Below are 13295 nucleotides of genomic sequence, written 5' to 3'. Positions count from 1 at the left end.
ACTGAAACAAAAGCGTGTATTCAAATACTTCCCTTTGATCAGGTAGTTATATATACACGTCCCTTTGTCTAACGCAATTGCCACAACAAACATGAAACTAGTATCGGTCTTACCACCACAATAGCATACATTTTAGTATCCGTATGTTCTCTGTGTAGTTATACAGTTAAATACGATGCTGTGTTGGTTAAGATTTACTGTCTTGGTTTATATCTCAGGTTTTCCTTGGAATGACGTATCTGGATGCAACAACACTGCGCCCTGCAAATTTAAAGGTAATTTTTAATTTGCTACTTCAATATAATCGTATTTATAATTCTGTATTGATAAAAGTATATAATACAGACATGCAAGACTTTAGTAAACACGAAAAAAATATAAAGTATGAAATATGATTCGTGCAAACATGTAATAATATATCAGGAAACCTAATAAGGTTGATTTAACGACTCTCATTTTGCTGTCAATTCTATTATATTTGTTGTTTCCATAATAAATCTTCGATATCGTTTTTAAATAAAAAGTATGTTAAGTGGGCACCAGTAAAATTACCAAAAACACGATCAGAATATTTGGATTTTAAGTGCTTAAGGCGTGCCATGAATGAATGTAACTTACTTTATCTTCGTGTTGCCGGAAAACGACAGTCGTTATCACACGGGTTTAACACCTCGTGCCAGCTTTGGTAGCAGCGTCGAGCCTTGAACCCATTACCAATTGGATACAGGCAGGCGTGCTAACCACTATGCCACGGCGCCGGACCATCTTACCCCATTATATATTAAATAGGTGGAGAGCTTCTTGAACATCTCGATCAACTCAGTGTTAGTTCCGCCCACCCTGGAACCATCAATGTGTCGCTTACTGAAATCAACCTTGAATGGTTTAGGACAAATCGGAGGGTGTTTAACGGTAAACTTGCCGCCCCGATCATACGATTCACGGAAACCGATGGCCTGCGTATCCGATTAGTAAGTTTTGTTCAACTATTTAGTTAATGTATAGTAGTTTGAACATTGTAAGTCTTTTCATACTGTGACTGACGCTGCCATTTAGTTGAAATATATAAATCTTATATTATTCAATTTGTTGGACTTTACTCTGTTACATTTTCATAGCACCAGATCCTTATTATATTTCGTTACACAAAATCGTTCAACTCTATTAGCACCAAAATAGGGTTAGATTCGCAGAATTTGTTACAGTTAAACAAAAGATTTTACAGAAATACACAACGTTTCCTCACGACTCTAAAAGAGCGTTGTTAATTGTTAAAATACAAAGTATGGGATGTGCTAACGGTATCCCATACTTACAACGAGGCTTTATAAGAATTCAACGTTCACCTTTTGTTTGATACGTAATACGACCTCCTGCTGTTGCAATCCGAAAATACCCGCAAAGTTTATTTTTTGCTTAAGAAATTCCCCTTCCGTTAGCAAGCATTACCGTTCGGGAAATCCCCTGTTGAAAAATTGTATCTCGTAAATTTTTTGTTCTACTTTGGTTCTGAAAATGTATTGCAAACTTTACAAAACACGATAATAATTAAATGTAACTTATTTATCCACGCGCGCCAAGAAAACAACAGTTGTTATAACATGGGTGTTCTGTTTTTTTTACTCCTCGTGTCTGCTTACGAGTTACAACGTATGTTGTAACTTTGCGAGTGGTGTTTTTTTGTAAGGCTGGCAATTTGGAAACCATTTTATCAAGCTTAATAGCATAAGGTACGCGGCATAGTTAAGTTGTAATCAAATCTACGTGATATAAATGAATAGAAACTTGGTGGGAATTGTAACTTGACGCTTGTTTTTGCCAATAGGCGGGAAACCTTAACTTAAGCTACGAAAAGTGATTTTGTGAGTTGCAAGTTATGTGTCAATAAGGAATAAAACCCATGACGCACGTGAATGGCTTCCAAAGAAAGCGCGGTGACATTTAACAAAGTGACAATGTGGTAACTCGAAATACATCTTCAAAGTTACATACGTATTAACCCGTAAGCTGGGACAAAGTGTACGAAACGGAACACCCGTGTTATAACAACTGTTTTTGCCCATCGCGCAAGGATAAATAAGTTACATACGTATTAACTTGTAAACGAGCATGAGGTGTATGAAATGGAATGGAACACCCGTGTTATAACGACTGTCATTGCGACCGGGCGAGAACAATAATATTGGCTATTATATTTGTACGAAAAAAACACAGAAAATCGTATTTAATCACCTGAAATAGCTTACAGTGTTTAAAACTCAGCTTAAAATAAAATACTCAACATATACATTTACAGACCAACAACTTACCTGGAAATCCAGTTTCATCAACCAATTACTCCATCAACAAAGTAATGCTGGATATTTCGGGTCTAAGACTTCATCCAGACGCCTTAAAAACAGTGAGTAATAGTAGATTGTTCTAAATATATATTCTACACACATATATATATATAGGGTGGGGAAAATAGGAAACATTTTATTATATTTTCTTGTCCCATTTGGTAGTAAACAAAGAACATTAAAAGAATTATAAAATCCCATCACGACTCCCATAGACCGTGTGAATTTTGACATTAAAAAGGTAAAGGTGTCCCATCTTACCCCACAGCACTGTTGTTAGGCTTTTCTATATGTGTGGTTATTCTATCTACCGTTAAGTTTTTCTATATTTGATTTATATAAAATTATATCTGGTGAAAAAAGCAGCAGAAAGATAATAACAAATGTTCAAAACTTTATCACAGAACTCGCTTCAGGATTTAATTAATCCTGGCGAGAGCACGAGTATAGAACGAGGGATTTTCAGCAGAAATTCAGGCACTTATTTATATGGAACTTTTACAAATGGATCCTCCAACTTTATGGTAAGGTTTTTATCATTGAATTTCTATTTGAATATGGTAATAATGAACATTTAGATTCAAAATGAAAAGGGGTAAAAACTAAGTGACAGTTTTAATATTGAGCTGTGATAAAAATTTATCCACTAAACATAGCTACTATATGAAGAGGGGGCATGTTATATAGCTACTAAACATGTTATACAGAAAACACATTATAAATTTTAAAATTTCTTCGGCATGCAAGAACACTTTACTGACAAAAGTGTATCTTTACATGGCAAAGAAATTCCACAAATTATAACACAATTTTCTGTTTTTTCTTCTATTTACACCAATAATACACCTATCTAGAGGAATACCACAACAGTAATGCAAGGATAACTAACCTCTAACCTTCACTCAGATATCCAGTGGGTTATGTGGTATGGCTGTTGTGGAAGACATCTCAGGTAACATCCATGAAACATTGTCCAATATATCTTGTCCTGGTCACTGTGGGGATGAAATCCATCTTTTATTTGGTTCAACTATGCAATACTCACAAAGTGGGGGGGATTTTGGAAACCTTCAAAGTACAGTTGGGGATGAAGACAACAGGTGTTTATATTGTTAAAATTTCTATCTGAATGAAAATTACACTATCCTCGCGTGGCCGGAAAACGACAGTCATTATCACACAGGTTTAACACCTCGTACCAGCTTACGAGTAACATGTATGTTACTTTGTGGGTGTACATGTCCTTTGGCAAGAAATTGACAGTAAATGCTTTAGCTCATTGGGCCCTAACTAAAGGGTTGTCCATAGGTATGTAAACGTATAATGTAAAATGAGACATCCTCATTATAGCTCAAGTTGTCCCAGCACAGAACAATGATATATTAGGAATACCATTCTTACAGAAACTTGGAACTTCTAACTGGGACCAACCAAACATTAGAGGATTGGCTGCGAGATGATAATAATGGTGTTAATTATGTCACTGTGAATGGGAAGATACAACCAACATTAAACTTACAAGCCGGAGAAATGAAAAGATTCAGGTTTCTGTTAAATCTTTCTTTATATTTAGACACTTAACAAATATTCCCAGTAAGCACTAATGGGTTGTCTTAATTGTTAGTCCCACTATTACCTATAAAGTTACATATGTGGTAGGTCAAAAGTTGGCATGAAGTGCATGAAACAGAACACTCGTGTTATAACGACTGTCTTTTGCTTGCTATGTAATTATGGATAGTTCTTGGTTGTCATATCTGAAAACAGAAATAAAACTTACGGTAGAATTGGAACCAATATTAGCTTATCTGTTTTTAATTAAAAACCAAATGTTTCAGATTGGCTAGCTGTTGTGCAACTCAAACCCTCAGTATTACCTTGAATAAAAGCCATTGTGATGTCAGAGAGATAGCATCAGATGGCAGTTACCATGGCAACCCACGTGAGCCTGCAACTTTACTTCTGCCAGGATCAACATTGGACTGGATCGTCGTTTGTAACACACCTGGAACATTCCGGGTGGGAAAGTTAATATTTACATAACATAGTCTACATGACATAAATTTTATTTGTGTCTTGGAAAACCATAGTGAAGATCAAAATATTTTAAATATGAAGAGAAAAACTGCTAAACAACAGTCAATAAAAATGTTATAAATAAAAGTATATGAAAAAACAACAGGTCAAAAGGTTGGCTGTTAAAATCATTTAGATAATTCAAGTTTTTGGGTAATCGACCAACTCTTGGCCTTTATACTAGGGTCTAGGTCATTGTAGGGCTTCACCCATATAGAAAAAATCCATTTTACACTTTATGATGAAATTCCTGATAACATAAAATAAAAAATATAGTATTTTACACTCAATGTTGCATCATTCATCAATGTTTATGGTTACCACATATAAACATTGCTATTGTGTTTGTTTGTAACAAGAGCCTAATCAATGACGTCTGTTCCTTGTTCTATTTAACGCTTTGGTTAAATTCAGAATGAATCTAACCAAAGAACGAATTCTCTTTATTATATTGTAAAGCTAAGCCATGTAAATAAAACACAAGACAGGACTAAAAGAAAAACAATATTTTTGCTTATAGATAAAACATAGACATAACCAAATGTTAAGCAATATGGTTAAAGCACTTGCTGTTATTTTGTTTTACTTTTACCTTTCCCTATTTATAAATAGAACCAACTAGATCACAAAAATAAATACTTGGAAAGAAATTATAATTTAGTGTGTGTTTATTTTTGTGGATTTTTTCATTCATTTAAATGATTACCAAAACACAAAAAGTCCATTCCACACCTACATTACACACATTACACACACCTAGCAACAACAACATATAGATGCATATAACTAACTTTACTTTAAATTCTAGGTGACTTCCGTACAGTCTTCACAAAGTCTCAATATTTATTCTGAGTTCCTTCTTCTGATAAATGTAACTGGCCCTCCAACAAGTGCAACCATACCAGACTTCATCATCACAACTCAGCCTGACTTCGACTTGAGAAATGAACCTGTTCGGCTGAATTACACTTTAGAGGTTGGGCCCCCTGGATCAATAAACAGAAGAAGTAGCACCTTGTTTAATGATATTAGGTTTGTCTTTAAACAAGTAGTTTAACGAATGTCGTTTTGTTGCCAATTTTTTTGTTGTTGTATTAATTACCCTGATCTTTGCTACTGTATATGAGGATAAATATGTTTAATGACATTAGGTTTGTTCTATAACATAACTTGGTTAAATTTATGGGGTCAAATTGCTGTGATAAGTTGAAAGTTAAAAATGTGTCAAAAAGTACTATAAATATACTGCAGCGTACACTGTAGACATCATGTATTGGGCCATTTGATGACATTTTGTTTGTTATATATTATGTCTTGATTAATTTTTGTTCTATATTATGTCTTACTTATGCTAGCTAGGCAGTTACTTTGCTAAGTTATACCATTGCGCTACATTGCACAGACACATGTAAATTGCTACCATTATTATAGTTATAATATTGTGCCGCATTGCGCATCAAGACACTTTAAGATTGCTACTTCTGTTTTAATATGCCATGTACTTTTGTGAGCCTCAATTTAGTAGTAGGCATAAAGTATATTCCATAGAAATTGTATGTTCACTTTGCTCTAGATTTGAAATCGTCACCAACGAATCTGCATTAGTGATGGATTGGAATCTTGTGAACACTCATCCAACACAAAGCAAGTTAATTTACTTCAGAAGACACAGAGTCCAGGTATCTTGATAAGTGAGAATTGTTATAATTATACGAAGAAACCCAAAACTGATTTCATGGTCAGTAAAAAAGTAAATACCCACAAAAAGTTACATACATGGTAACTCGTGGGCACAACAGTTACATCAATTTTCAATAACCATTAAATCCACTTTTACCAAGTTTCTCTAGCATGTAACTAATGACATGACATTGTTTGTTTGCTACACCACTTATTTAAAATAATACACGAATAGATAGAAACAATATTTCAAAACTGTTTAATGTTTTCTCTTTCGAAGATTAGAACTGTAAAACATACTAAACGAAATGTACAACTTGAAAGTTTTAACCTATAAATTTTTTTTTTTTTTATAAATGTCATTTCGTAAGAATAGATAACTTTAAACTGATTGTATTTAATGGTTTAAGTCTTAATGAGAGTCACAACATGGGGACTAGGGGCAAAATTGTCTCATTACTAGCTTTAAACCTATAGCAGCTAATGTAATACTTCAATGTAAATAATCAGACGCTTTTTATAGTTTCTTCGCAACAATTCCTATACCGGGCCCTATACAGTTGGAGAAACGTCATGGCAATTATGTGACTATAACCAAGAGCCTTGCTGCTGCCAATATAAAGGTTACAATGGTAAGTTTTATTGGGTAATTACCTACAAGTTAAATATGTGGTACAGCGGACACGAGGTGTATGAAAAATAATACCCGTGTAACACCTGGCGTTGCCCGCAATGCGAGGATAAACAAGTTACGTTCATTCATTCATGTTATACACTCATTATTATGCAGGCCCACCCTAATTAAGCATATAAATATATTATTTATAGTGTAAAGTCTGCTTGAGTAAAATGTTAAATAAAAAGGTGGCTGCTAAACCCATAATATATAATAATAATAAATAAATAAAGTTATATTTAATTAAAACAAATTCATTTCATATTTCAGCACAAACTGCAACTTCATGCAAATCAATTCCGTGTCAACAAATTATAACTTCAAAATCTTCAGACTTAACTTACAACAATGGTGACCATAGATACAACATACTCGTTTCACCACAAGGAAATATAACAGTAAAACAACAGTTCTTCTCCATTTATAGTGATCTGAATATTTAGTTGTATATATTTGCAAAACTGTACATATGCACTACAATTTAATTACCTTTATACAACCTTTTAAAGTTTAATTGTGCATATCTGCAAAACAAATAGACTAAAACTTATTTATCATATATACCTTTTTAAAATTTAATCCCATATGTTTTCAGAACAAAGCAATTAGAAGTTTTGCTGTGTGCAAACCCAACAAATGTATATAAAACATTGAATGAATGAAAGTAACTTGCTTTAGCATCGTGTGGTCGGAAAACGACAGCCGTTGTAACACGGGTGTTCTGTTTCATACACCTCGTGCCAATTACGAGTTTCCAAATAAAAAACATTGTGATTTAATTTTACATTGTTTACTATTAGACAAATTTCCTTTAGGTTCGTGTGTTACTAGTTATCCATGGGGAAATACATGAGGTTTATGAAGTTGGGGAATCAGATTTACAACAGCGAGATAAAGGAGCAATGCTTATGTTTAGAACTACTGCGAGTAGTAAGTTAACGACTGTTGTTTTGATGCCTTTTTGTTGTAATAATTAATTTGTACGGAAATATTTTATTTTTACCCTTGGCTTCATAAAATTTTGACTATAGACAGGCACGCCAACCACTTTGCGACTGCCACTAGGGCTAAAATTATAACTTTATAGGTTTATGTCATGTATTGTAAAAATAAATATTATCTTTGTTACTGTCTATGAAAAGACATTAAATTTATGTTACGCTTATGTAAATTTAATAAATTGATTCAACAGATACAACTACTTTGATAAGTCACATGAATGAATCTGTTGGAAGCTGTGGCATTTGTTCGGCGCCGGTTGCCACAGTGGAAAGGGGTTGTAACATTGTCAACTTACCTGATGCTCCGTCATGTAAGGTCACTACAACCATCCAACCCAGCACCACTGTTTTTCCAACAACTGTGACGATCCCCACAAGCTCAGAAAAACCAAGCAGCACGGAGCAACCAATCACCACGGAGCAACCAATCACCACAACCCAACCTCCAGTTAATGTTGAAATAATAGCTGGTTCAATCTTGGGAGTTTTAGTTATAGCTGTTGTGATTACTGTCATCATTTATATAAAGAAACATTTTAGTCACAATCAAAACAATAGCGATAGACCTGAAAATATAGATCTATCTGAAATGAACACAATAATTGACAATCTTCCTGATGGTAGTCAACCACCCCCTAATCATTTACCTCCCATGCATTCAACTCCACCATTACCCAATACCACGTGACCAAATGTACCAACTACCACGTGACCTAAATGCACTTCATCTCACACAAAACTTGACTTGTCTAAGAGGTAATGAGTCAGAATAACTCTTGAATGCACTTTTGGCTCATAATGTTGCAATGGCCGATAAAAGCTTCTATTCTATATTAACTTGGAAGTTGTGAAGAATGCCTCTGCAGCTGGACTGCTAGGATGTAAACAATTAAAGATAAAAAAAGATTTTTTCTAAACTGATATAATCATTCTTTTCTACCTATCAGTTTTGCTTAACCTGTTTAGACTTTTTTCTTTAAATGTAACATTTAATGTGAAATCAAAATGTCTTGACTAATATCTCATGATACTAAACTACTTTACCCTTTTTTAAGCACTTATGTTATATATTTTAAGGGGTATCAGGCCTAAATGCCACTGCATGCTCTGCTGTGTAACTTGCCAATTTAAAATGACTATTACATTTTCTTAAAAAAATGCTTCTTATATATGCGCACAAAATTCTTTTTTCACTTCATACACTGTTTTGTTTAATATTTTTGAAAACTATTTATTTATAGTATTTTTAAACTATTTCTTGACTCCTTCATTTTTATATTAAAATAAAATTCTTTAGAAATAAAGACAATTGTATCTGCACTGTTATGTTCGTTTAAACTGACCATAAAATGTGCACCCAAGTAAGCATTAAGATACAACAACAATCTGTTTGATGAATGTTTATCATTTATTCCCAATATTGCACACTTAATCCTTTGACACATCTACAAAATCACATAACGTTTGACCAAGTTTCACTACGGTATGTTTAAACCAAACATTTCTTCAGCAATCTCCGTAAAAAAGTAACACCACCAAAATACAGTGCAACACATGCACTGCGGTAAATTATCTAAAACACAAGTTTCAACAAACAACATCAGAGGTTGTACTCTCGTCTACTGACTAAACTAGTCGCCACTTATTTAGATTTTGCTTTTTAGTCACCGGACTAAAACTTAATCAGTAGATTTTGACCGAGTAACTTCTGTAATCAGTAATACACAGGATTTTAGCTTGCTGACTAAACATAATATAAGTTTTAGTCAATTGATTAAAATATTTGTGGTAGCTATATCTTTCCTGACCGACCAACTCAGGTTTTAAGTCCAACTTCACTTTAAAAAAGTTGAATTAAAATCTGATTTAATTGGATTTTAGTACAACTGAATGTGAAAATATAAATTTTAGTTGGCAGACTTAAAAAAGGGCACCATAGCGACCTGCCGACTAACTTTAGTCAGTAGACGAGAATACCACCCCGGATCAGTGTTGCGATAAAAATTGTGGGCAAAAACAATTGGCAGCACTGCAGTTGGATGCATTAAAGATCATTCACGGTGAAGAAGGACAAACAGACCAAGAAGCCCAAGCACAGCGTACTGGGATAAAAGGTAATATTAAATAAAGGAAATAGTCATAATACTGCAATAAGAGAGTAGGTTATACTACCATTTAATAGAGTTGTAAAAATAAACATGCAGTTTGTTTAGGATTACTAACACGGGAGAATAAATGAATGAATGACACTTATTCACCTTAATGAATAGGCTATATGACTTATTTATCTGATTTATAAAAAATAATAAAGACTTGGCTACTGCTATAGTTGCATAAATAATTAAAAAGTTTTTTAATATTATTACATAGGCTAATGTATAAAAGAACAAACAGAAGTTTTAATACATTAGTATACTTACTTTTAATTTCGGATAATCGTTCATGATAATGGTAACCATCCCCACGTAAGGAACGAACCCCCTTGCTCGCCCAACCACATGATGTTTCTCAACCCATAACTGACCAGGTTTGTACAAACCACGATCGTCAACCTCGTTGTTGTCTCCTTTCGTCAAAAACTTGATTTTTCCTTCGTGGCTGGAAATATTATTGGTCGAAATGGGATTGATTTAAAAAACAAATATTACAGCTCGTGTGTACAACAGTTGGTTTTAAATCAAACGTTTTAGTCACTTAAACCATTTGTTAAACATAAAGTAAATAATGCATATATATAAAAAGAAATCAAACTCACATCATAAATTTATTAGTTAACATGATACAAATTTAATAATATTTAATATTAAACTTACGTTTCATGAACTTTTATCACCCTATGCACTATAGGAATGTCTCTACCCTCGATTTTAAAAACCACAATCTCTCCGGCACGAATTGGGTCGGAACGATCGTTACCAAGGAACAGAAGATCTCCTCGATAAAATGCTGGCTCCATGCTACCACTGCGTTATGGTTGAATGGTAATAACGCAAAGGCATCGTGTTATTTTATACATATTAAAAAAAACCTGGGCTGGCATTTTCAAAATACAGTTAAACCTGTAGTTCTCTCTTTGAAAAAACAATGGCTCCATGTTTCCACCGTGTGGTTGGATGATAAAAAAACTTTTTTTTAATATTAAAAAAAACTGGGGTGACATTGTTAATATGTAGTAATCCATAGTTATCAGCGGACCTTATTAATTAATGTAGTGAATGAAATAATTACAGAACAGACAAATATACAAACCGACATTTCAGATATTGAATAATGCAATTTGCAAATACGCCAAAATGTTAAATGATGTCCATAAAACACATACAACAAAATATTTTGAATACCAACCTGAGAACGACAACAATAGGACTCTCACTACCAGTGGCTACCATCATTCCTTTCCATATCATTAAGGCAGAAGCAATTATCATCCCAAAGTTGAGAACTTGGTAGTAGACCTACAATAATAAGGATGATGTAAAAAAATGATTGCATATTTGAATGAATGAAATTTTTTTGTCTCTTGGATTACAGTTAAGGTCAGGTCAATTTACAACATTGTTAAATGACAGTAAATAAACGTAAAACGGCAGTCGTTATAACATGCCTGAAAAACAGAACTTCGAAACTAATTCGGTTAAAATTATCCCAAATACATTAACGTAACACAATATTCACATGTGTTAGATGTAACTTCAACAATTTAGCGACAGTTATTTGATTTTAAATCCAAAAAACTTACCTGCCGTTTATTCATTCGTTTAAAATCGTCGAACATTTCCATTTTGATATTTATGTGTTTTCTTTAGTTTTAAATAAATCCAGCCCCCCTGGATCTATAAAATATAAATAAAATAGTTACAAATACTACAGAACGTATGTAAACAAGCAAATAATTATAACAGAATTTAAGATATACATGTAAAGTTTACTGCAACGGTGCTGCTAAAATATAAAATATAAAGTAACACGCGCAACTATATGCAGTGCTGCCACTTATTTTTCCATCTTTTTCTGATTTTGCTCAATTAAGGTAAATTGTATTTTAGGTAGACATATTTAAGAGATATATGTGTAAAGAACATATTAGTACTTACTATTGCAATACTTTTTACGTTATAATTTAACAAAAAACTTACGGAATACGCGTTTTAATTAATTCATGGCAGCACTGAGGCTCGATTCTGTTTATAAAGATCAGATAAATATGTCTTTAACGGGGACTGAGATATCAAGATAAATGAACACCGTAGTACTTTCCCAAAGAGAGCACTATGGTGAATATACATTAAATTCCAATGTACACCATTTCTATACATTTGTAATATGTTCCTGAACGCAATCTACGTACATCCCACTACTAATAATGCCAAATATTTATGTATGTTCCTTTCTGTTTGGTAATGTTTTCGGCAAGATCAAGAGTACAATTAACTACTATATATGCACCAAAGAAGTAAACAGAAAGCACTGATATGATTTTATTTTTTTGCATATATGCAAAGATTGAAATTGACATAATGTAACAAAAAAAAATGGTAATTGTAAATTAGATATGCTGTGCCTTCGTCTAATTTTTTACTTTGGATTACACATTAAGAAAATGGATTCTTTTTAGAATCAGATATATATTTAAAACAAATCGAAGCAGCTTTTAATATGTTATGAACTAAAACTTAAATCAATAAATTAATTGGAATCACACATTGAACAATCAAACATTATACAAGTAATACATTCGTTCAAGCTCTTTGTTTTCAAAGGAAGGAACAAAATTAACTTTAACTATTTCATCAAAACCTTCCTTAGTTGTTGGTTCAACAAACTTTTTACGGTGAGAGTAAATTATCATTGAAGATATGATGTCATGAGGAGAACCGCTTAGTTCACGAAATCTGAAGTTTTTTAGATTATTACACAGGATATGGAATGAAGTTTGCCTCTTTAATTTCAGTGGCTTTAATTTCAATACCAAAGTTATCATAACATGTGTGTCTATTTCAAACACATTGTGCTCGCTTACAAGTTATCACATATGTAACTTTGTAGCCTGTGGATGTAGTTTTACTGACCAAATAGCTGTTGACGGTCATGAGTATTTTGCATGCTACGTGCAGGTAGTGTTGCATATGCACTCACCTATTGTTATGAAATGCATGCTCAATAGAAATATCAAAATACAAACATCTGCACGAACATTTCCTTTCTTTAGCACAGTCAATGTATCTGTACAAGGTAAATAAACAATAGCAAAAACTGCCAATCTAAAATTTTGAATAAATAGTATTTTTTGTTATATTTATATTTAGCTTTACTGGTTCAAAATAACTAGCTGCAGACTACAAGTTAATAAATCGGTTAAATCCCATACCAAGTTGTATTATTATCTTTAATACATATAATATTACCAAAAACTTTTGAAACTATGTTTAATATTTATCAAACTTTCACCTTTTCCTGGATTCAATGTCAGGATTAGTGTCGTCAATAGCAACACTTTTACCTGATGCAAGAGCTGACTTA

General features: G+C 33.1%; 2 protein-coding genes and 2 long non-coding RNA genes across 5 annotated transcripts in view; 1 reads left to right on the top strand and 3 right to left on the bottom strand.

The window, feature by feature from the left end:
• Positions 1–2: 2 nt before the first annotated feature.
• Positions 3–3318, bottom strand: LOC113475063. The gene is made up of 5 exons (XR_003396803.1): positions 3232–3318; positions 2310–2391; positions 1347–1464; positions 771–864; positions 3–261 (listed from the first exon to the last, which is right to left on the bottom strand). It is a non-coding gene; the product is annotated as an uncharacterized LOC113475063 (long non-coding RNA).
• On the top strand, positions 153–9500 carry LOC108950282. Its single transcript, XM_018815581.2, has 13 exons — positions 153–275; positions 790–971; positions 2297–2401; positions 2747–2866; positions 3249–3442; positions 3746–3886; positions 4181–4361; positions 5227–5450; positions 5992–6097; positions 6622–6730; positions 7045–7172; positions 7590–7704; positions 7967–9500. The coding sequence occupies exons 1-13, from the start codon at positions 176–178 to the stop codon at positions 8461–8463; spliced, it is 2202 nt and encodes a 733-aa protein (XP_018671126.1). The 5' UTR covers positions 153–175; the 3' UTR covers positions 8464–9500.
• On the bottom strand, positions 3911–5298 carry LOC113475064. Its single transcript, XR_003396804.1, has 3 exons — positions 5215–5298; positions 4220–4347; positions 3911–4099 (listed from the first exon to the last, which is right to left on the bottom strand). It is a non-coding gene; the product is annotated as an uncharacterized LOC113475064 (long non-coding RNA).
• Positions 9165–13295, bottom strand: part of LOC100183780 (signal peptidase complex catalytic subunit SEC11A) — a 5725-nt gene continuing 1594 nt past the window's right edge. The window contains exons 1-5 of one of the 2 annotated variants that reach the window (XM_004227076.4): positions 11515–11628; positions 11121–11230; positions 10589–10738; positions 10196–10373; positions 9165–9877 (exon numbers count right to left, since the gene is read on the bottom strand). In XM_004227076.4, coding sequence (XP_004227124.1) covers positions 9827–9877; positions 10196–10373; positions 10589–10738; positions 11121–11230; positions 11515–11556 — 531 coding nt within the window. In that variant the 5' untranslated portion in view covers positions 11557–11628 and the 3' untranslated portion in view covers positions 9165–9826. Of the gene's footprint in view, positions 9878–10195; positions 10374–10588; positions 10739–11120; positions 11231–11514; positions 11629–13295 lie in introns of those variants that run through there. The other variant, XM_026838503.1, reaches the window with a different exon arrangement.

Source organism: Ciona intestinalis, unplaced genomic scaffold, assembly GCF_000224145.3.
Source record: "Ciona intestinalis unplaced genomic scaffold, KH HT000094.2, whole genome shotgun sequence".
Classification (NCBI taxonomy): Eukaryota; Metazoa; Chordata; class Ascidiacea; order Phlebobranchia; family Cionidae; genus Ciona; species Ciona intestinalis.
The sequence above is the reverse complement of the archived record's forward strand: the minus strand, read 5'-3'. Positions and strand labels throughout refer to the sequence as shown.